This window comes from Mobula birostris, chromosome 7, assembly GCF_030028105.1.
Source record: "Mobula birostris isolate sMobBir1 chromosome 7, sMobBir1.hap1, whole genome shotgun sequence".
Classification (NCBI taxonomy): Eukaryota; Metazoa; Chordata; class Chondrichthyes; order Myliobatiformes; family Myliobatidae; genus Mobula; species Mobula birostris.
In genome coordinates, this window is record NC_092376.1 from 20,425,541 (window position 1) to 20,450,837 (window position 25,297).

At 40.7% G+C, this 25,297-nt stretch overlaps 1 protein-coding gene across 1 annotated transcript in view; it reads right to left on the reverse strand.

Annotated features, from left to right (window-relative positions):
- Positions 1–25,073, reverse strand: part of jade3 (jade family PHD finger 3) — a 51,130-nt gene extending 26,057 nt beyond the window's left edge. The window contains exons 1-4 of the mRNA XM_072262707.1: positions 24,894–25,073; positions 6,667–6,744; positions 6,499–6,558; positions 3,223–3,305 (exon numbers count right to left, since the gene is read on the reverse strand). Of these exons, the coding sequence (XP_072118808.1) occupies positions 3,223–3,305; positions 6,499–6,547 (132 nt within the window). The 5' untranslated portion in view covers positions 6,548–6,558; positions 6,667–6,744; positions 24,894–25,073. The remainder of the gene's footprint in view (positions 1–3,222; positions 3,306–6,498; positions 6,559–6,666; positions 6,745–24,893) is intronic.
- Between the last annotated feature and the right edge of the window lie 224 nt (positions 25,074–25,297).

Consider the following 25,297-nt stretch of genomic DNA (forward strand, 5'->3'; position numbering starts at 1 on the left):
GAACTTTCCTCCTCAAGGGATGGCGGAAGCAGTCTTTGAATATCTTTCGGTCAGAAAGGACATACACTTGATCAGCAAAAGGATGAAAGAAACTACTTCACTTGGACAGGGATGCAAAATTGGAATTACAATCAGATTAATCGTTCTTAGTACATGGCAGAGGAGACCTGAGGGGCAAAGTGACCTACTCCTGTCCTCCATTCATACACAAGAAATTTTCTAAATTTCTGATTTGAACTTTCAGAGGTAAAGGAAAAAATACTTTTTACAAGCTGCAAAAACTTTCAGCAACATGTGGCAGCACAGTAGTGTAGTGTTTAGTGTAATGCTATTACAGCCCTAATGATCTGGGTGCAATTCCTGACACTGTCCATACATTCTCCCTGTAAGCATGTGGATTTCAAGGTGTCCAGTTTCATCCCACATTTCAAAGACATACCGGTAAGTAGGTCAATTGGCACATGGATATAATTGGGTGGCATGGGATTGATGGACCAGAAAGGCCTGTTACAATAGACAATAGGTGCAGGAGTAGGCCATTCAGCCCCTCAAGCCAGGACCACCATTCACTGTGATCATGGCTGATCACCCACAATCAGTACCCCGTTCCTGCCTTATCCCCATATCCCTTGACTCCGCTATCTTTAAGGGCTGTATCTAACGCTCTCTTGAAAGCATCCAGAGAATTAGCCTCCACTGCCCGCTGAGGCAGAGCATTCCACAGATCCACAACCCTCTGGGTGAAAAAGTTTTTCCTCAACTCCGTTCTAAATAGCCTACCCCTTATTCTTGAACTGTGACCTCTAGTTCTGGACTCCCCCAACATCAGGAACATGCTTCCTGCCTCTAGCGTGTCCAATCCCTTAATAATCTCATATGTTTCAATCAGATACCCTCTCATCCTTCTAAATTCCAGTGTATACAAGTCCAGTCGCTCCAATCTTTCAACATATGACAGTCCCGCCATCCCAGGAATTAACCTTGTGAACCTACGCTGCACTCCTTCAATAGCAAGAATATCCTTCCTCAAATTTGGAGTCCGAAACTGCATGCAGTACTCCAGGTGTGGTCTCACCAGGGCCTTGTACAGCTGCAGAAGGACCTCTTTGCTCCTATACTCAAATCCCCTTGTATGAAGGCCAACATGCCATTAGCTTTCTTCACTGCCTGCTATACCTGCATGCTTACTTTCAGTGACTGAGGAACAAGGACACCTAGATCTTTTTGTACTTTCCCTTTTCCTAACTTGACACCATTCAGATAATAATCTGCCTTCCTGTTCTTGCCACCAAAGTGGATAACCTCACATTTATCCACATTAAACTGCATCTGCCCACTCACCCAGCCTATCCAAGTCACCCTGCATTCTCATAACATCCTCCTCACATTTAACACTGCACCCAGCTTTGTGTCATCTGCAAATTTGCTAATCTTACTTTTAATCCCTTTATCTAAATTATTAATTACATTGTAAATAGCTGCGGTCCCAGCACCGAGCCTTGTGGCACCCCACTGGTTACTGCCTGCTATTCTGAAACGGACCCGTTAATCCCTACTCTGTTTCCTGTCAGCCAACCAATTTTCTATCCTTGTCAGTACCCTTACCCCAATACCACGCGCTCTAATTTTGCGCGCTGATCTCTTATGTGGGACCTTATCAAAGGTTTTCTGAAAGCCCAGGTACACTACATCCACTGGCTCTCCCTTGTATATTTTCATAGTTACATCCTCAAAAAATTCCAGAAGATTAGTCAAGCACGATTTCCCCTTCGTAAATCCATGCTAACTTGGACCAATCCTGTTACTACTATCCAGATGTGTCGTAATTTCATCTTTTATAATTGACTCCAGCATCTTCCCCACCACTGATGTCAGGCTAACTGGTCTATAATTCCCTGTTTTCTCTCTCTCCCACCTTTCTTAAAAGGTGGGATAACATTAGCTACCCTCTAATCCACAGGAACTGATCCTGAATCTATAGAACATTGAAAAGTGATCACCAATGCATCCACGATTTCTAGAGCCACCTCCTTAAGTACCCTTGAAGGCAGACCATCTGGCCCTGGGGATTTATCAGCCTTCAGTCCCATCAGTCTACCCAACACCATATTCTCCCTAATGTGAATTTCCTACAGTTCCTTCATTACCCTAGGTCCTCTGGCCACTATTACATCTGGCAGATTGTTTGTGTCTTCCCTAGTGAAGACAGATCCAAAGTACCTGTTCAACTCGTCTGCCATTTCATTGTTCCGCATAATAAGTTCACCCGTTTCTATCCTCAAGGGCCCAACTTTGGTCTTAACTAATTTTGTCCCCTTCACATATCTAAAGAAGCTTTTACTATCCCCCTTTATATTTCCTGGCTAGCTTACCTTCGTACCTCATCTTTTCTCCCCGTATTGCCCTTTTAGTTTCCCAATCCTCTGGCTTCCTGCTCATCTTTGCTACATTATACTTCTTTTATTTTTATACTGTCCTTGACTTCCCTTGTCAGCCACAGTCGCCCCTTACTCTCCTTAGAATCTTTCTTCCTCTTTGGAATGAACTGATCCTGCACCTTCTGTATTATTCCCAGAAATACCTGCCATTGTTGTTCCACTGTCATCCCTGCTAGGGTATCTTTCCAGACAACTTTGGCCAGCTCCTCCCTCATGGCTCCATAGTCCCCTTTGTTCAACTGCAATACTGTCACTGCCGATTTTCCCTTCTCCCTCTCAAACTGTAGATTAAAGCTTATCATATTATGATCACTACCCCCTAATGGCTCCTTTACCTCAAGTCCCCTTATCAAATCCGGTTCATTACACAACACTAAATCCAGAATTGCCTTCTCCCTGGTAGGCTCCAGTACAAGCTGCTCTTAGAATCCATCTCAGAGGCACTCCATAAACTCCCTTTCTTGGGGTCCAGTACCAACCTGGTTTTCCCAGTCTACCTGCATGTTGAAATCCCCCATAGCAACCGTGCTGTATCTCTAAATAAAATACGATAATACAGATATACTGCAAGTAGCTTGTGAAGAACTACTCTCTGAAACAACTAATTTTCACTTGAAGTAATTTCCAGGCCTCAGTCTCAGCTGGAATACACACAGAATAAGGAATGTACATAATCTATTTGTCATGGAGTGAAAAATCCAGTAATGTTTAGCTTTCACAAACAAGAATGTTTAATGACATTCTTCTTGTAAGGTAGACTTTTTAAAACTGAAGTCAGACTAACCTCAGCAGGCTTCTTCTTTCCACTAGTTGAGGCATGCCTGTCACCTCGATACTTGGAATGGGATGACCATGATGTTGAAGGACCTATGCAGGAAGTTACAAAAACAATAATGAGAATATGTGCAACGCATACAAAATGCTGGAGGAACTCAGCAAGGCCAGGCAGCATCTATGGAAGACAGTACAGTCAATATTGCAGGCCGAGACCCTGGCCTACTGAGTTTCTCCAGCACTTTGTGTGTGTTTCTTGGATTTCCAGATTCTGCAGATTTATCTTGCTTGAGAATGAGAATATGTGGACATTCAGACACACTGAACAACGGACCACCCAAACCAGTAGTCAACTGTATTGTTATAATAACAAAATTATGGTGGTCTGACAATACAGTAGCAGAGACCAACATAATCAAGTAGTGAACAATATTGACAAAGACATTCAGCAAAATTTTAGAAAATTTAATTTAGTATATTAGGCTCCTTAAATACTACATGTAATCATTAAAATTCTTCAAGAAGGGAACATGCTAGGTTTACCTGATCTGGGCTAAAATGGAACTTAAGCCCAAAGTATATGATTGACCCAATTCCCTCACAGCTACAAGTACCTGGGGCTCACCTGGATAACAAGCTAGTGCAGCACCAACATGAGGGCTGTGTACAAGGGCCAGAGTCACCTCTAGTTCCAGAGGAGACCGAGATCCTTTAGAGTATGCTACACCATGTTCTACCAGTCTGCTCTCACCAGTGCAATCTTCTATGCAGTGGTGTGCTGGGGCAATGGCATCAATACAGGTGATGCCAACAGGCTCAATAAACTGATTAGAAAGACTGGCTCTGTTATATGAGTCAAACTGGAGGCTGTGGTAAGGTCCACAGTCCCTTATCCGAAATTCTGAAATCCGAAAAGCTCCAAAAAATCGAAGGTTTTTTTGTGCAGCGCGTCGTAACAAGGCTTGTTTGGTGCACCAACAGCTGACATCACTCAGGTGTGACGTGGCAGCACTAGCAGAGGCCGCCAGACGCCAGCTGTGGCTCAGGGCCCGTACCAGTTACACGTGCATTTGCTGTTCGTTGATATTTTGTGTTCATTGTTGACTTTGTGTTTAATTTCACTGTGAAAATGTCAAAAAGAGCTGTAGATACCCCTATGGGTAACAATGAGAAAAAGAGAAGGAAGCATTTATCATTACTAATAATGCAGAAAATATTCCGAGGGTTGGCTGCAGAAATTTAAGAAGCGTCATATCTGAAAATCTGTGGTGAAAAAGCTTCTGCTGATCATGCAGCAGCTGAAAATTACATTGACGAATTTGCCAAGATAATATCTGATGAAAACCTTAGCCCTGAACAAATTTACAATGCTGACGAAACAGCTTTGTATTGGCACTACGTTCCTAGAAAAACATTAACAATGGCTGATGATGATAAAGTGAAAATATGTGATCAGTTAATTGCTGGCCTTGAACAACGTGCATTTATCAGCAAGCAAGAGATTATGGCAGTTTACTCAGTTAAAGAGAGATTACTTAAATATAAACCTATGTTAATGAGGCAGATGACACTTGAAGTCGTCTTTAAAAATGCCGTCTGTCGTAGTGCTGCTTCATAACTTGAGAATCCTGTTCCTGGCCCATCAGGTACCTGTAGAGTATTTAGCTTTGTTTGCCAGACGTAATGCAACTTAACTGGAGGTACCTGTACGTACTTAGCTTCGTTTGAACCTGAATATGTCCTAAAGTATTTACGTTCTACATTTATTCCAATAAGTCATTTATCATGTGTTTGATTCGGTTCGTTTGAAGCTGTATATTTTTGTTTTACTGAATGCTTTTGTTGGAAATAAAATGTACTAGTATATTTATGGCCTATAGTTATCCCACTATTTCATTTATCAGTATATTACTCTACAAATAAACTGTAATAGTATTTGTAAAAGAGTGCGAATTGAGAAAACCCAGAAGTTCTCTCCAGCACTGGTTGTTTGAGCAGGTACAGACTTTTTTCTTGTCATTATTCCCTAAACAAAACAGTATAAAAATTATTTACATAGCATTTACATTGTATTAGGTATTATAAGTAATCTAGAGATGATTTAAAGTATACGGGAGAATGTGCGTAGGTCCGGAGCTCTCCCAGGTCCTAAAGTCCACCACACTGAAAATGGTTAATTATCAATAAAATTATCAATTTTCTGAAATCCGAAAAATTCTGAATTCCGAAATGCAACTGGCCCCAAGGATTTCGGATAAGAGATTGTGTACCTGTAGAACAAACGACCCTATGGAAAACCTTGGCAATTCTGGACAATGTTTCTCACCTTCTGCATGCCACCTTGGCTGAACAGAGGAGCACTTTTAGTAATAGACCAAGACAATTGCACTGCTCCAAAGAGCACTCTTTGAGGTCATTTATACCCACAGCCATTCAGCTCTATGATGAGTCAACCTATTGTCAGAAAAACGATAACTGTTTGTGGTAACTTTTTTATGCTTTCTACTTCTCTTCTAATATTTCTATCTGTGCATTTGTAATGCTGTGACACTGTAATTTCCTTTGGGATCAATTAACCATCTCTATCTAAAGACAGGCAATTGATGCTGCCTTATCATTATAACTTACATCCCAAGAACAAAGTGTGTGGGGGGGGGGGTGGAGAGACGGAATTCCTGACCGGAGGGACTGAATGTCAAGTCAAGGTGTGACTGGTATTTAGAGGTGTAGAGACTGCATTTTAATAGTCTAGGGTAGTCATCCGCAGGAGACAGAAAACAGTGGTGACAAGGACAGTTGTTTCTTAAATGTGTTCCCTGGATGATCAGCTAGAGATGTGCACAGCCCAGACAAGCCAGTCACCAGATTTTGTTTGAAGAACAGGAGACAAGATTTTGTCTTTTCAACATCATAAATCCTCCTTTGAGCATTATTTCTTCAGAGCATTTGCTCAATTAAAACCCATTTTAAACTGGTACTCAAGGGACTTTTGGAAATACTTGGGAAAACTAATAATATTCTGCAATTACTGAAAACCAGAATCTCCCAATGTAACATTTCAACTTCTGAACAATTACATTAAGTGATTCACTAACTTGCATTGATGCAAATAAGAGTCAGAGTTTGAAAAGGGTGTTTACTTTGAGGGTGAACTAAATGAAAACCCAACTCACATCAGTTGACAGGCATAATAAATATTCAATATCTAAAGAAATCTTAGGCGGATGAAAAACATGCATTCATAGCAACACAAGAATAAATAGCCAAAACACATTAGTTTACTTACTCTCATTGTCTGAACTGTCACTGCTGCTCAGATGTCTGTTGCGTTTCATCCTGTCATCTCCTTTAAGGCAAGGAAGAGGTTCAGGCTTTCCAATTCAGAATATCAAATATGATTTTAAAAATAATCTCAGGGATTAGTAGATATTTAAAATAGATGAATTGAACTTACCCTAAATTCTACGTATATGCACATATTAATTCAATATTGGCAAGCTGTCAATGAATCCATCATCCACATAAATCAGCTCTAGGAGGAAAAGATTAATAATTGTAGAAAAGATTTTTTAATATTATGTTTCAGAAATGCACCTTTACTTAAAAGACTATTGTAATTCAGCCATTGCTAGCACAGTGTTCAGCACATTTTGTCAGTATTGAAACACTGCCATTGCTCAAGTGGATTTTATCCACAAAAGTAATATTAGAGTTGACAAACTTTTCCAACACTAGGATTTTCCTCATATTGAGGTCAGTTGTGAACTTCTAAACAATAGCAAAAGAAAAGTTAATTTTTCGTGTACATAACTGTTTGCTTATAGGGTAAACTACAATTGTTTCTGATGAACCTAAAATTAAGCTATCAGCTATCAACTCTCAATATAATTGAGAAAAGAACCAGGTATGTGCATAGTATTGATAAATGCAGAAAATACTGGATAGAGTCAGGTTAAAGGGCAGCATCCAAGGGCAGAACTTTGCAAGTCTAAGAGAGAATCTAATTGGAGAAGTCCATCTTCTAGTCATTAGAACTAAAGGTGAGCAAGTAAGTGCTTGGAAAGAACTAATAGGGCAGTCTGGAAAGACTGAATTTCAGGAGTGACTGAATAATACAAGCAATGTTGACTGCTGACAGCAGGCGATAAAGGAAAATTAATTTAGAAGAAAATTAAGCACAAGAGATGTGTATAGCAGATGGCAAAAAGAATTAAAGCAACAAGTGAAAACTCAATTATCCTTACAGATTATCAGAGGTGACCTATGAAGTTACCAATGTGTATCTGGTTTCCCCTACACAATTTTTGGAGCCTTGGACAACAAGAAATAAAAGCTCTCTTAAAATGTTATCAACCTGATGCATACCAAGTTTTTTTGCAGTTTTATTCAGATTTTATTTCAGCGTTCCAGCATCTGCAGTATTTTACTTTTGTACAGCATTCCATAGTCATAGTTGGGAGAAAATATAGTGAATGTTGGGTTAACCCTTTATATCTGACAGTGTAATTATATTATGTATTAGTCTATACAGATGGTGGTCCAAATAAATGTGCCACACACCTGAACACATTTTCTTGCCCCGTATCTATGTTATTTACATACAAATGGAATCCCTCTAATGACCTTGGTAACTAGCAGCAATGTAAATGAGAAATAGGAGGGAGCCAAATATAGTTGATTTAAACACCAGGAGGCAAAAGAATGGGCCCAGCTAGAGAAAAGTTACAAATGATTTGCTGACTCCAATTAAATACAGTATGAGTACATCCAACTGGACAAGAGGATAACTAATTGACCATATTAAAATTAGGTCATTTTAATAATAGGTATATAACTCTTAATAGGTTAGGAGTTCAAAGTTCCAAGTAAATTATCAAAGTACATACATGTCACCATATACAACCCTGAGACTGATTGTCACGTGGGCATACTCAGAGCTATAGAAATAACAACCGTAACAGAATCAATGAAAGACCGCCCAACTAGAGCATTCAACCAGAGTGCACAAGACAAACTGTGCAAATACAAAAATTAATAATAAGCAATAAATATCAAGAACATGAGATGAAGAGTGTTTGTTTGTTTGTTTGTTTTTTTTTTAAAGTGAGCCCATCAGTTGTGGGACCATTTCAATGATAGGGCAAGTGAAGTTGAGTGAAATTATCCCCTCTGGCTCAAGAGCATGATGGTTCAGGGGTAATAACTGTTCCTGAACCTGGTGGCGAGTCCTGAAGCTCTTGTAAATTCCTCCTGATGGCAGCAGCGAGAAGACAGCATGTCCTGGGTAGTGGGGGCTCCTGATGGTGGACGCTGCTTTCCTGCAAGAGCATTTCAACTACATATGCTCAATAGTTGGGAGGGTTTTACCCGTGATGCACAGGGCCATATCCACTACTTTTTGTAGTATTTTCCATTCAAGGACATTAGTGTTTCCACACCAGGCTGTGATGCGGCCAGTCAATATACTCTCCACTGCACTCCTATAGAAGTTTGCCAGTTTTAGATGTCATAAATTGTTTTAAATTCTCGCTACCACTTTCATTTGGGCAACAGTAAGGGACTATTAGCACCACCTAATAGACTGCACTCAATATTTGGAATTCTATGAAAGACAAAATCTTGCCTATTTGATCTACAGGTGTCTCCCGCTTTTCGAACGTTCACTTTACGAGACCTCACTGTTACGAAAGACCTACATTAGTTCCCTGTTTTCACTAACAGGTGTTTTCACTGTTATGAAAAAAGCAGCGCACGCCCTGAGCAGCCGCTCTCCCCAGATTCGGAACGGCATTCTTGCCAGCATTGCTTAAACACGTGCCTGTGAGCAGCCGTTAGCAAGATAAGTTCTATGGTATCAGAAAAGCCTAAAAGAGCTCGTAAGGGTGTTACACTTAGCGTAAAACTAGACATAACTAAACGTTTCAATCGTGGTGAACGAAGTAAGGACAAAGTGAGCTTGGCTTGTGGAAGTTGATGAAGATGATGTTGAAGAGGTTTTGGCATCCCATGACCAAGAACTAATAGATGAAGAGCTGATGCAGTTGGAAGAGGAAAGGATAACAATAGAAACCGAATGCAGTAGCGAACGGACCGAAAGTGACATCGAGGCAGGCAGACATAGAAGATGACCTGCATGCCCTAATGGAAACAGACGACAATGAGATGACACCCCAGGGTCCCACCACCCCAACCCCCAGGTGGCGGACAGATACCGATTCGCGGAGAATGCAGCGGTAGCTGGGAGGCATCCAGCACATCTTTAAGAAAAAAGCCAAAATAAACATGCTAATTAATTAGGTGCCGCCCGGCACGTAAATGTCTGCCCAGATCAGAGGCGATGCGATCGGCAATCGCCTCTGACCTGGGCCGACAATTACGTGCTGGGCAGCACCTAATTAATTAGCATGTTTATTTCCGCTTTATTCTTAAAGATGTGCTGTGTGCCTCCCAGCTACTGCTGCATTTTTCGCGGATCACTATCGGTTCGCTGCCTGGAGGGTGGGGACCACTGCACCACCCCAACCTCCGACGACTCAGTCTAACACGCCATCATCAGTGTGCTCGACACTATCTTCCCGATTCCAGTAAGTGATACTACACTGTACATACATTTCTACTTTATATAGGCTGTGTGTTTTTACGTGTTATTTGGTATGATTTGGCAGCTTCATAGCTTAAAGGTTACTGGAGAGACTGTTTCTGCCAACAGCGCTTGCGTGAGATTTTTTGCTGAAAGCGCTTGCACCGTGTTTTTACCGACGGTGCTTGTGTGAGATTTTCGCTACAGTGGACAGTGCAGGCAATGATTGTGGAAAGGTATTTCTACTTGATATAGGCTGTGTATTTATCATATCATTCCTGCTTTTACTATATGTTACTGTTATTTTAGGTTTTGTGTTATTTGGCATGATTTGGTAGGTTATTTTTGGGTCTGCGAACGCTCACAAAATTTCCCCATATAAATAAATAGTAGTTGCTTCTTCACTTTACGACATTCCACTTACGAACCATTTCAAAGGAACGCTCTACGACATTCCACTTACGAACCATTTCATAGGAACGCTCTACCTTCGGATGGCAGGGGAAACCTGTATATAGTTCACTTTTCACTTGCAAATTAAAGGTTGCTATGCATAAGTGCGTAAAAGCAGTTTATATTTCTCCACCAGGTGAATAATAACTTTAAAATAAAGACGGCCAAAATAACCCTCACTATTTTTTTTTAATACTATGATCAGCATTCTTCAGTTTTTTGTAGGAGGCTAGTGTCTCAAGCTTGCACAAGAGCTTTGCACAATCAACAACTCAAAAGTAAACAATTTGTTACAGCCAGTATCCAGACAGTTCCATTCCCCATACCCATCCAAAACTAGGTTTTAGAAGCCACCAACCCTAGTATTTCCAATCTTCTGACACAGCTAAATGCAAAAGATTTGCATTTTACATTGTGGTAGTCTATTAAACTTACAAGTTACACTAAAATGGGTCAGTGTTTAAAGCAACAGAGAGCAGGAGAGAGACAACACAAAAGAGATGTACCTAGTTAAAAAGGTGCATATGGAGTAGAAGTTTAGTTTTCAGATTAAAAATTAATTGGCTCTAGCCAGGATGATAAATCACGAGACAACTTCATTGCACTGATAGGAAGCTCAAAAAAATATGTATAATCATAGTAATGGGAGCTGTGCAACTTGGGAATTAGAGCAGGAAAACAGAGTGATTCCATACAAATTACAAGTATAATCACATCTGGAATGGTTTGTACAATATTTATAACATCAAGGAAGGAGCTTAATTGTTAACTAATTAACATTTTTCTTAAGCTATGGGGAAACATCACTGCTATTTCTCTCTAGGGAAGAGACAGTTCAGGGAATATTTATTCATGTAGATTTATATTATTTGAACAATATGCAGAATCACGATTTTAATCTAAACTATGGTTGTGTGCACTTGTGTGCAAGAGAAGGTGCCGAGATAATTCATATTTCACAGAGATCATGAACAAATGCATTGAATAACGCTGAGAAAAATGGTGTGTTGATGTTTAATAATAAATTGAAAAAACAGGAAATGGTGGCAGTGCAACAATCAATGATGAACACTAAGTTACCAGATGGCTTTAAGAACTCATCTAGTTCAATGATGTTCTCAAGAGGAGGAAATTTACCATTATTCCTCCATTCTGGACTCAGACTTCAGATTCACTGACATGGCTACACCTTACACATCCATCAAAACAATGAAACATCCCAGTTAGATAATATATTGAAATAGTTCTAAGATTTTAAAAAAATGGCTTCAACATATACACAAAATTCAGTCAAAGAAATATTTCCCCTAACATTATTGACCTCGCAAGCATGTGGTGACTGGTGTCCCATAGTACAGCCAAGCAGCAATCGAACATAGTTGTTAAACAGGTGACAAGAATTTGGCAATTCATTTTGTTCAATAGAGATATACTCTGATTTGACCAGCAGATCTATTTCAAAATACAGTGGACTCCAGTTCATTGGGGCAGTCGCAGTTTGCTCAACTTTTAACAAATAAAAACTAATAGAGAAAATAGCCAGGATTGCCTTTGTTTATTTGGGACACTATGCCACTTAACTGGGACAGGGGACTGTTGCAAACAGTTGCTAACTAGCATCAGTCGAGTGCACTTGTGCAGTCATTAGACACTACACCATGCTTAGAGCGAACACTTTTTACATAGAGTCAGCTACATCTATTTGTGTTCAAAATGCTGTGATTTTTGTCACTAATAGTTGGCAAGAAATAAGCAGAACAATTCAGAATGGTTTTGCTCACTGCAGTTTCAAGCAAGAAACAGCTAGGAGTGAAAATGACACTATCTCACTACTTCAAGTTAGAAACTACAAAGAATTAAGGTATTAACAATCATCTTAAATGATACAATGAAAATTAAGACTGAGGATGCAATTGTCAAAAGCATTGTATGAAGGCAATCCAATATCTGCACGTGTCTGTGCTGATTTTGCTCATTTATAATCAAAACAACTTGGCCACATACACTGGATGACTTCTCTGTCGATAACTATTATGAACTAATAGTTTTATAGTACTGCAATAGTATTGGTAGTGTTCTAATCGCTGTATTTCATTTAAATACATATTTTGTTACTCAGTTAAATGATAGTTGGAATTTAATCTTTTTAACTATTTCCATGAAACTTTTGCTAATTGGGACTGCTTAATGGGGCCAAAATGTATTGGTCCCAATGTGTCCCAATTAACCAGAATCCACAGTATACAGAATTCTACTAAAGACTAACATTTATGAAAATTTACATCCTAAGAACACAAGTTTAATAATCAGCAAAACATTACTTGCAAAGAAACATTTAGCTTTCTTGCTGTAGAAAAGCTCATGTTCAGTATGACATGAAAATTATCAACTCCTTCCAGGCTGGCTTCATAGAATTATATACTCTCTCTCATGATTGCTCTTTCTCATTAATATGCAAAAACAAATTAAATAGAGGATGATGTTGGTTTCCTACCTCCTTCAGCAGGAAATCACAATGACCAGGTTTAAATTACCTTGCATTTTACCTACACAAAACTTGTTCTCACTTCACCTCCTACCACCTTCCCCCATCACCTGCCAGCTTGTACTTCCCCTCCACCCACCACCTTATTCTGGCTTCTTCCCCCTTCCTTTCCCGATGAAGGGTCCCAGTCCGAAATATCAGTTGTTTAATTCCTTTCCATAGTTGCTGCCTGACCTGCTGAGTTTCTCCAGTACTGTATGTGTTTATTCTTTGGCCTAGCCTTTGTGTTATGCTCGGCAGAAAACTGGCAGAGTAAACAATCGTGAGTCAGACACCGCTTTCCAACATACTATATTCTCAGAACAATAAAAGCATGAAGATCTAGCCCCCAACTATAAACTTGCAAAATTCCAGCACTGAATCTTATTTAATAATCACAATGATTTGCCAAAGGAATAAAGCCAATTCTTTGATAATTACGCAGCACCCTTTGATTTCAGAAAACAATGCCTTGTTCATTAAATCTTGCAAACAGTAAACTAAACTATAGCTTTCTTGGAGAGAGAGAGAGAGAGAGAAAAAAAGCATTTTACAAAGCAAGAGCCATGTTGGAGAGGTTAGTTTGACCTTTGTAGATAGACATGGAAGATATAACTAATTCTTACTACATAGCCAGAATGGCAAAAGCAATATGGGTACAAAACCAACATCTCAAATATTGTAACTATTTTTCATACTGCCACGAACATCACATTACTAACATACAGAAAACTACTGCTATAGTAACCATGCCCATAGAAAGATCACCTCGTGTTCACAAATAAACAATTCACAATAAGTCTCCAGAACGGGTTACTTGGTATACATCTATACCATCCGATGCAAGGAAAGAACATTGAAAAGTGTTATGAAACCAAAACAACTTATTTTTTCCTAAAACCCTATTATGTCATTCTACCTAATGCTAAAGCAGCCAAAGATCGACTCCCAAAAACAGTCCAAAACATTAGGACAAAAATCTATAACTGCACTCCTTTCCATTTCTCACATTTTTAATAAGCAAATTATCACGTGTGTTGAGTACTTTACCAAAAGCTTAACAACAATTATATTTAAAAGCAGGTAATAAAAGCAGGTCGCATTCAGTTTAATTCAAATTCCGACAGAACCATGAATATACACTTGATCGATTGCTATCATCAAACCCATTTAAGGCAAATCAATTACAAGAGGGATGATTTGACCGCCTGTTACTTCGCAGAGTCATGGATTATTACAACAGATGGAAGTTCATTGTGCCCGTAGAACATTCCAATCGGTCCCACTCCACTGCTTTTCTTCCATGGCCTTTTTCCTTTTTCACTTTTCAAAACAGGGTGTTAGGTTAAGGATATAGATTAGCTATACCAGAACCAAACGAGTAGAATCAGTCAGATTTATTATCACTGATATATTTGTTTGGTGTCAACAGTACAAGACATAAAATAACTAAGTTACAAAAATAAACAGTGTAAACGACAAAAAGTGCAAAAGCGATTTTTAAAAAAACTTGAATAACTGAATAGCCTACTCATCTTTCCAGTTCTTCTTTGAAAGCCAATACTGAATCTGTTTCCAACAGCCTTTAAGAGAGTGCATTAAGCAAGAACTTACTGTACAAAAACAAAATTATCCTCATCTCACCTCTGGCATCTTTCCAAAAATGGTAAAGAAATGTTCTCAAATTCTCACTCCGACTTGATTTTGAATGCTTCTATTAAATAGGCCTATTATCTATCCTCCAAGAATAATTCTGGTTTTGCTAATTTTTACAGCTAAATGAAGACCCTAGTCCATGACAACATTCCAGTAAACTTCCTTTGGCCTCATCCCTGACTTCCTTTCAAACGTGCAATGCACAGAAATGAATACAGCCGAGATCTAATCTGTGCCTTTGAAAGTTCAGTTTACTTCCTTATGCCCATATCATATGAAACCAAATTAGCAATTTAACAAGCTAGTCAAAAAACAAACAAACAATAATGCAGCATAGTATCTCAGAAATGACCTGGCTTATCAAGCTAACTTCAGCGATCCTCTTTTGAACCAGTAATCAGTTCCTTGAATTCCTCGTTTTCACAAGAAACTTAATTCTCTAATACATACAGCAAGTTTAATTTAATCCTTGTAAACGTAGACAAAATGTAATTATGGTCATAGAACACTGCAACACAGAAGCAGACCCTTCAGCCCAACTATTCCATACTGAACTATTAGTCTCCCTATTGATCAGCACTTGGACTATAACCCTCCATACCCCTCCCATCCATGTACCTATCCAAATTTCTTGTAAAATGATGAAATCGAACCCGCATCCACTTTCGCCAGCAGCTGGTTCTACACTCTCACCACTTTGAATGAAGTTTCCTTTCATGTTCCCCTTAAACATTTAACTTTTCACCCTTAAACCATGACCTCTAGTTCTAGGCTCACCCCTCAGTGAAAAAAAGCCTGCTTCCCCTCCCTCCCAATCTATACCCCTCAATTTTGTATACCTCTAATCCTACTCCAAAGAGATTCTCTCCCATTATTCACTTACTCTGCCATTTTCTTCTTCCGTGCTAATAAACCTGATACTCAGTTTGTAGAGATTCTCAGTTTTTCCTCCACTAGGCTTTTTACTTTTAGATGCAAACCTTGCCAGTGACATCCCCACCCTATGAACCAATAAATTTAAAATGTTTCTGCAGATGGTGAAAAGTCATAGGACAGTGAATTTCTGTCTCTGACTTCCACAGCAGCTAAAGCATTTGTGGTTTGGTTTACTTTTTGTCAATGATGACCTCCAGGATATTGATAGTTCAGGATTCAGTGAAAGTGACTACTGAGCCCCTTCAGGCTCCTTACTTCTATCATATTGTTGACAGCTCCCTTTCCCCTCACTCACTCTTAGCACAACCCCCACCCCAACAAATCCCACTCCCTCAGTGTCTGTTTATACTCTCTTTGCCCCCCCCCGCCAGTTTTCTGTGACTACCTCTGCTTCTCAAATTCACCCAGTCATAGCAATCAAATCATTCAAAGCCTGTAGCCTGGTCACAATGCCCAAACCTTTCCTAATAAACCTTGAGAGAATCTTCAGCCACTCACAGATCAGTCTCCTAGTACTCAGTAGTTACTGAGATAGGTCCATGCATGTAATTTCCCAGAAAGAGAAAGAATTCTACTGCAGGAGTATCACAGTCATCTGCTATAGATACTGAGCACAAAGCAATAGAAGGGAAGGCCCTGAAAGTACCTATCCCAGTGTATATTTTTTCTTTCCATTACACTCCCTAGCATAAAGGGGCAGAGGTCCTCAGAGCATAGAGAGGTAGGCAAAGCTGAAGGGTAAAAGAAAAGTGGATGGAAGGAGAAGACAACTATGGGAATTTAGGAAGTGGTGAGAAAAAAAGATTCAGCTAGAAGGATCACCAATGAAAAGGGCTAGCAAGAGAACAATAAGAAAGCAATATGCAAGGTCCTCCAAGCCTAAACTCACCCTTAAAGAGTTGCATGCCAATAGGCATCCATGTTCATGCCCTCCATAGCTGTCTTGTATGCCATTGCTATTGGACCAAGCCTTTGCACCGTTGAGTTCACATGATAGCTGGTTTGTTTCAGCCAGCTCACAGCAATAGAAGTCTACAGCTCAACTTCTGCTCCTCAGCCTAAAGGCCCAGGACACTAGGACCATTCCAGTTGAGAGGGATCTAACCACTATTCCACTTTCACAGCTCAGGAATTAGAAAACTGGTCAGTGGCACTGAATTTGTTCAGCCGCTCTCCTCAAACGCTGACAGAAGTTTTCGGTCTTCTGAGATTTATGTGATTATTAGACTATATATTGGTTTCCTTCCATTTTTGGAGGTTCCTTTCTTGTTGCTGACTGACAAGTTGGGCGATATATTACCTTTTGTGAGAGGGAGGAATTGGGGATTTGGGGACTGGCACTCCTGTTGGTGTTTTTCCTGTGTGGGCAATCTGTTAGCTTTTTTTGTGTGCGAGAGAGGGGATTGGGGACTTTGATGCTATTGTTACTGTCCTTTTCTACGAGGGTCTGATGCTATTGTCGCTATCCTTGGATGGATAATGGAGGGGCAAGGAAAGCTAACCCCAACATTTTGTCAGAGATAATGGTACAAGGAAAGCTTTGCAGCAATGTGCCTAAATCAGGCACTGACAGCTCTTTAACCATTACCTGAGCAAAAACCTCCTGGGATGTCCACATCACCCTGGTTGTGACAGGTAGCGAAGATTATTGGCACTGATCATTTGCTAATCTGTTGCCATCTCCATCAGGATACCACCAAACAGTGCAAGATAATGACTGTTAAAGATCAACGCCGTACAAAAGGCATATCCTCAGACAATCTGACTACCCGCTACAAACAAAAGGCACAGAATGTCCACTGTACCTAAAATGTCCTTAAGTTTACCATAATTAGCTCCTGCAAAGGGACTCACCCATTTTTCCAGAAAACAACTCAAGCTAAATAACTCCAGATGCAAGATATTGTTAGATTAGAAATTCAATATCTCAAAGGAAAACAAAGTCCTGCAAACACCAAAAGACTGATATCCAACAGAAAACTAGTGACTCAAAGAAAGGTGGTGGCAGAAATTAAACAAGCTGCATTTGACACCTTTATTCACTGAGATTTATTCTTTTGTAGACCCTTTGTTTAATATTACATCTTGCATTTGCCGAGGCTGCATCATTGCTCAACACTTCAACAGCTTTTTGCTGCAGTCTTCAAAACAATGGGGAAGCTGTTCAACCTGGGGCAAATACACAAGTATAGTTGCAGTGTGCTAACAACAGTGTGCACTGTAGACAGTAGTGGGGTTCGTCACCACAACACGGAGACAGCCTACTGAGAGGAGACGGAAGACCTCAAAGCTTGGTGTCAGGCAAATAACCTCTTCCTTAATGTTGAGAAGACAAAGAAGATGGTTATCGACTTTAGGAAAACTTGCACCACTCTTTATACCAGTGGCACAGCAGTGGAAACTGTGAGCAGTTTCAAAGTCCTGGGAGTGTACATCTCATACAACTTCTCATGGTCCTACAACACAATACTACTACTTTCTGAGGCCGAAGACAGCTGGACTCTGCACATTCATACTCATCATTTTACAGTAGAGAGCATCCCAACAAGCTACATCTCTGCATAATATAGAAACTACACTGCAGCAGACATAAAGGCTCTACAATGGGAAGTCAAAACTGCTCAATGCATCACCAGCACCAGTCTACCTGTCAAAACAGACATACAGAAAGATGCCAGCACAGGGGCCGTATCATCATGAAGGATCCCACCCACCCTGCTCATGAAGTACTTGTCCCACTCCCATCAAGGAGAATATGCAGGCTAAGAGGTTAATTAACCACTGTAAATTACTGAATGTATGGACAAATGGCAGAATCACAAGGGGAAAGGAAGAAAATTAAATTGGGCTGGGGTAGGATTAGTATAAATGGGTGTGTAACAGTTGATCCAGACTCAGTGGGCCAAAGTTTTGGTGTTTCATTGTTCATCTTGCAGACTTGTTCTTTTCTGTGAAAGCTTCAACATACTCTACACCTCATAAGGCAGCACAGTCCTCAAACCCAACAAATCGCCTAAGGTAGTTGTTTAGCCTCCTCACCAGGTATGGGACATGTAGCATCCAAACCAGCACCACCAGACTCAAAAATATTACTTCCCCTAAGTAGCAAGGCTGATCAGTACCTCCATCCCCACCCAACCCCCGAAACACTATCATTTCTTGTCAGTCACCTTATGTACATCACTTTGTGGACATACTATATAAGCAATCTTATTTACGCTTGTGCTTTTTAAAAATTTACTTTTGTGTTCTTTCTCTTTGTGTTTTTGTGCTACATCAGATCTGGAGTAACTGAAGCAACAATTTTGTTCTCCTTTACACTTGTGTAGTGGAAATGACATTAAACATTCTTGATTAAAAATGCAAGAGATGTTTATCAATTAATTTCTGAATGACATTCACAGATTGTTCAAAGCTAGCAAAACCACCTATTGCACAAGCCCAAATGCCCACTTTGCTGAGAACCAAGATTAGAAGGATGCCCGTCAACAATAGAGAGGCAGTCAGAGCCCACAGATAAGAATATTTTGATGAAGCCAAAACTGATCATCACCCTAATACTGCTCTGTATTCCTCCTGTCTCAATATTGCACCTTTCTTCCATTAAACTCCCAACTGAAAAGGGAATTAATGGAACAAATGGGAAACTATTCAACCTGCATTGCCTTTACCCAAGAATCAAAGTCACTCCAATGTCAGTTAAAGATGCAATGTGGAAATTATGCCTGCATATAATCCATATTTAGAGGCTGCACTTAGTTATTGTCAACTCCTCACTGAAATAAACCAGAATAGGCTTTATACTAAACATCTACAAAGCAAATGTCCTTTTGCAACTGAACCTTTCGGCAAAACACAAGCCAAAATGGCCCCATCAATAAACTGGCAATGATTAAATGTAATCATTTACAGAGCACTATCACGATCTTTGGGCAGTCGTTTGTCACTTGAAGAAAACAGTATTGGAACATTCCTCAAATCCACCATAATATGTTCATGTCTATTGTATAGCCATAATCCATTCACTCCTGTAGACTTCTGAGACATGTGCTACCTACAGAAATCATTTCAAAGCACTGTGGAGGTACCACAGTGCCATGTCTGCAAAATCATCCAAATCCATTCCCAAATAAGTCAACCAATGTCAGTGGCCACTACCAGGTCAACATTTCCAACGGGAGTTTTAATTAAACTTAAGCTCTAAAGGGCAGAGCAATCATTCACATGCACAACATCAGATGGCCAAGGCCACCACTCAATCACACAAAGATTAACATGAGGAAACAATTCATGGAACATCTCAAAGCTTCCTCAAATATGTCTTTAACTTGAGGAAAACATCAAGTCCATTACCACTAAGAGAGAAGAGCAATTCATCACATCACAGAGCAGAATTCCTTTGTTGGGAGCATACAAAACCCCAGTACAAAAAGTATTAAGTACCACTTCCCATACTACCAGGTGACTCCATGAAGCATCTCTTGTCCATTTGTGGCACAGTCTGATCTCACATGATCCTCATCAGCCAATTCAGAACCCACAGAAATTGATTGGAAGTCAGCCTTAACTGTAGCAACATACACAAAATACTGGAGGAACTCAGGAAGTTAGGGAGCATCTATAGAAGGGAACAATTGACATTTTGGGCTGAGACTCTTCATTGGGACTCCTTAATATACATTGACTGTATATTATTTCATTATCTGAGGACCTGCAAATGAATTGCAAAGGTGCAAGTCATCGGAGAACAAAGTTCAAAGTAAATTTATTATCAAAGTATACATATGTCACCATACACAACCATGAGATTCATTTTCCTGCAGGCATACTCAATAAATCCATAATAGAATCAATTATTAAATTATAGAAGCTTTTCAGAGTTTTAGATGGCATGCCAAATCTTCACAAACTCCTAAGAGACACTGCTGTGCTTTCATTGTAAATGCACTCAAGTGCAGGGCCCAGGGCAGGTCCTCCAATATGATAACAGAGGAATTTAAAGTTGCTGACTGTCTCCACCTCTGATGACAATTGACTCATGGGCCTCTGGTTTCCTCCTCTTGAAGTCAATAATCAGCTCTTTGGTCTTGTTTATATTGAATAAGTAGTATCTATACCGCCACTCAGCCAGATTTTCCAATCCCTCCTATATGCTGATTCGTCACCACCTTTGATTCAGCCTACAATAGTGGTGTTGTCAGCAAACTTGAATATGGCAGCCACACAGTGACAAGTATAAAGCAAGTAGAGCAGGGGGCTAGACACACAGCCTTGTGGTCGAGATTGTGGAGAGGTTGCCAATCCAAACTGACTAGGGCCTGCAAGTACAAAAATAAAGGATTCAGTTGTAATTGAGATATTGCAGCCAAGGTCTTCAAGACTACTGATTAGATTTGAGGTGATGATAGTATTGAATGCAGAACTGTCAATAAAGAACATCCCGATCTATGCATCTTTGTCGTCCAAATGTCCCAGGTTTGAGTGAAGAGCTAATGAGCTACCTGCTGTGGACCTGCGGCACTGGTAGGCAAATAGGAGCAGATCCAAAACTCCTCAAAAGCAGGAATTGATACGTTTCATCATCATCCTCTCAAAACACTTCATCGCTGAGGATGTACGTGCTACTATACGATAGTCATTGAGGCAGATTACCATGCTCTTCATACACATCTGTATAATTGAAGCGTGCTTGAAGCAGGTGGATACCAGAGACTGCAAGAGGTTAAAGATCTTAGTGAACACTCCAGGCAGTTGATCAGCACAGGTCTTTAGTACCTGGTCAGGTACCCTGTCTTGGTCAGGTGCTTTCTGTGGGTTCACCCTCCTGAAGGATGCTTATACATCAGCCTCAGAGACTGAAATCACAGGGTCATTGGGAGCTGAAGGAGTTCACGATGGTTCCTTTGTGTTTTGACAGTCAAGCCAAATATACAGCTCATCTGGAAGCAAAACTCTGTTGTCATCTATGCAATTTGATTTGACTTTGAGGGGTGATAGCGTTCAATCCTTGCCACAATGGTTGAGCACCCTTGATTTAAGTTTAGTCCTGAATTGCCACCGCCTGTGAGATGGCTTTCCAGAGAATGTACCTGGAACTCTTGTAACTTTCTTGGTCACCAGACTTGAACGCCTCTGATTCGGCCCTCAGATTGCAGATTTCATGGTTCATCCAGGGTTTCTGGTTGGGGAAGACTTTGAATGATTTTGTGGGGACACATTTGTCTACACTATTTTTATAAAGTCTGTGACAACCAGTGGATTTTTACCTGGCAACAGCCATGCCACATGAACTTTTACATTGCAGTTTCAATGACTACAATTTTACCAGAAGTTCTTGGTGCCACACTAAAGCAAATGTTCCTTTCATATACTTCAGCGTGACTCCTGGCAGGTATAACAATCTTATACAAAAGTCATGAAGCCCATGAATAAGCTGGCTGTAAGCATTTAAAAAACAATAATCAGAATAAGAAGTCACTGATCTGCCCAAAGTCCGCATAAGAATATTTTTCCAGCAGCAGTTTCAAGCTCAAGCCCTGTCCAATAATACACTACCTCTTCAGCTTATAGTTGCTGAGGTCAATTGTAAGCTCATCAATCCTGTGGCTAAGATCTAGTTTAGCAGAGCTTAAAGACATATTGCACCTATGCATAAGGCGATTACAGTACACAAGACTACTGGTGGGGGGCAGGGGGTGGGACGGGTTTGAGAAAGACGAAAAGATTGAAACCTGTTGAACTTGAATCAAAAACTTGAGCAAATAACCTTAGCCAACACTCTAATACTTCAGGTTCACAGCGCTGCCAGAAATGCCACCTTAAAGCAAGATGTAAGTGGAGCTCCTGCTATCTCCCTCTCAGGGCAAATGCAAAAAAAAAAAATTATTGGGCAAGGTATAGAATTCTCTGAAGCCTTGACCAACGTATACTGCTTAATTAACACCAAGTGGACAGCTTACCTATCACATAAAATTTGAAAACACTCGAAATACTCAGTTGATTTGATAGTTACTATGAGCTGTTTCTCTCTTCACAGATATTGCCTGCCCCGAGTATTTCTAGCTTTTTCTATATTTTGTTGGGTTTTTTTTTTGCTTTCGCGATTATCTTATCGAACTTCCTTCATTATGAATGAGAACATACTTTCAAAGCACTTCGATTTATGCAAAGAACATTGAGGCATCCAGAAATTGCATTTACTTTTGATCAATATAAACAACTAATGAAGTCTATTGAGAGAGTAGAAATTCTTGGCTGAAGATCATCCTTAAGTCACTTCAGCCAATTATCTAATACAGGAGTGTCAGTTTTGGAATATAGCAAATGTTGCTGACAATCTGTAACAGAATAGCAATAAACACCAACAGTAACATGACATTGACTGACAGCACCTCACTTTTTTGCATTTATTGTAAATTATAGGAATTTTTACATAAAGCATCAATTTAGACACCACTACTTAAAGGCAATTTAAAGGCCAACATTTTTTTAAAGACAAAAGTTGTAGGCGCATAGAACTCACTGCCGGGGGGAAGTTGCTGAAAGCAGATATGATAGCAACATTTAAGAGGCATGTGAATAGGCAGGGAATATAGACCATGTGAAGGCTGATGTGTAATTCAAACTGGCAGTAACACTGTAGACCAAAGGGCCTGTTGCTGTGCTGCACAGTTCTATTATTTTCCCTTCTTTTGAAATTGCAGAAAGCAACTGAGCATTAGATTTATTAACGCAAACAACCTGACGAAGGGTCTCGGCCTGAAACGTCGACTGCACCTCTTCCTAGAGATGCTGCCTGGCCTGCTGCGTTCACCAGCAACTTTTATGTGTGTTATTAGATTTATTAACATTGATGTATATCATGAAATTTGTTGTGTGCAGCAGTACAGTGCAATACATAAAATTACTACATTTACAACAAGTTTTAAAAAAGTAAGAGTGCAAAAGGAGCAAAATAGTGAGGTAATGTTCATGGACCCTTCAGAAATCTGATGGCGGAGGGGAAGCAGTTCCTAAAACAGTAACATTACTATCGTTAAGGGAAAAGATATGGGGCTTGAAGCTCTTGTATCTTATCCCTGACGGTAGTAAGGAGAAGGTGGTTTGTCCTGGTTGGTGAGTCTTTAACGATGGATGCCACCTTCTCGAGACCACCATCTTTCTGAAGATGTCCTCAAAAGATAAGGAGGTGGTTAGTACACATAGGAGCCGGCCAAGTTTATAACCCTCTGCAGGAATTTCCGATCCGATGTGACGATGCAACCAGACAGAATGCTCTCTATTGTACATCAGCAGAAATTTATGTTACCAAGAGTAACAAAACTTCTCAAACTCCTAATGAAACATAGCAGCTTGCATGCCTTCATCATTGATGGCATCAGTGTGTTAGACCCAGGATAGATCCTCCAAGATGTTGATGCCCAGGAACTTGAAGCTGTTCATCCTCCCCAACCCCCTCCACACCGATGAGTATTGGTGTATGTTCCCCTTCCTGAAATCCACAATCAATTCTTTGGTCTTAGGGACATTGAGTGCAAGGTTGTTATTGTACCACCACTCAACAAGTCAATCTATCCTGACAATAACCATGTCAGAGTGCTATTATAGTCAATAAATAGCAGCCTGACATAGGTATTGCTATTGTCCAAGTAGTCCAATGCCAAGGTGAGCCAGTGAAATTTGCTTTGGCATCCAAGGCAACAAATGAGGCTTTAATTCCAACACCCAGTTCAACAAATGAAACCAGAGGCAGTCCAGAACGCCCTCACTAGACCAACTGCACCTGGATCCACTGAGCAGAATATAAATGCATAACTTTCTGATTCAGAGGCTCCTTACCATTGATGACAGCACAATGCACGTATTGAAACCCTTGATTAATACAAAAAGAAATCGTGCAATATTACTTAACAATTGATAACCTATCAACAAATAGGAACAGACTTAAACAATTTAATAAAACTGAAGTTTACGTTTTTATGAAAGAAAAGGAACTGAAAAAGTTTTAAAGACTTCTTCCATGCAAATTTCTTCCATCTGGAGAGCGGAAGGAAGGCCGAGTTGGCAGATGTAGTAGTGATTCGAGAGCTGGAAGGAGGCAGGCTGGGGCCTTGGCGCCAAAGCTCAATGTAAAGCAGTCCTCCCCCTGCTCAACAAAACGCTGAAAGACAGACACACACACACACGTATATACGTATACACACACACACAAACACGCGCGAAGCCAGCACCGCCGCCGTGTGGCAGCTAGCAATGCAATAACGCGCCACTCAGAAAGAGAGAAAAAGAAACTTGCACAACTTTCCGTTCAATATTCACGCCTTCAGACGTAAGTGAAGGCGTCGGGGTGGGAGCCTGCCCTTGGCCGAGCCGTGCATGCAGGATGGGGGGAAGGCCGAGGGAGCCGCCGCGGCCTCGGCTCAAAGACACTCTCACCCTCCCCTTCACCCCACACACACACACAGAGACAGACAGACACTATCTCTCTCTCTCTCACACACAAAGGAAACGCTGCAGGACCGCATGCACTCACCGAGCGTTCGGGCTCGGCACGCTGGAGAACGCCAGACCCGGTGGCCCACCGTTCCATCACAGCCAGAACCACCACCCCCTCAGCCGAAATGACTAACAACGGGTCCTATTATGCGGCTCCACGACGTCGCCGCAACTGCTGCTTCTCTGTTTTTTTTTAAGCTCTCACCGCCTCCTGTTCGTGTTGACAGAAGCCAGTGCGCATGCGCCCTCCGCCGCCGCCGCAAAGCATGGCGGGCGCCAACGGTTGCTTTCCCCTGGTAGGGGCAACTTGGCGGCCGAGAGCGGAGGTGGAGATCGGGCCTTGGGTGGGCAGGGGTTTCCGCACGTCCCGGAGCGACCGGTGAAGTCTACCCGACCCACCCTCTGGTAAATCGAATAGATAGTTCTGATGGAGGATCTCGG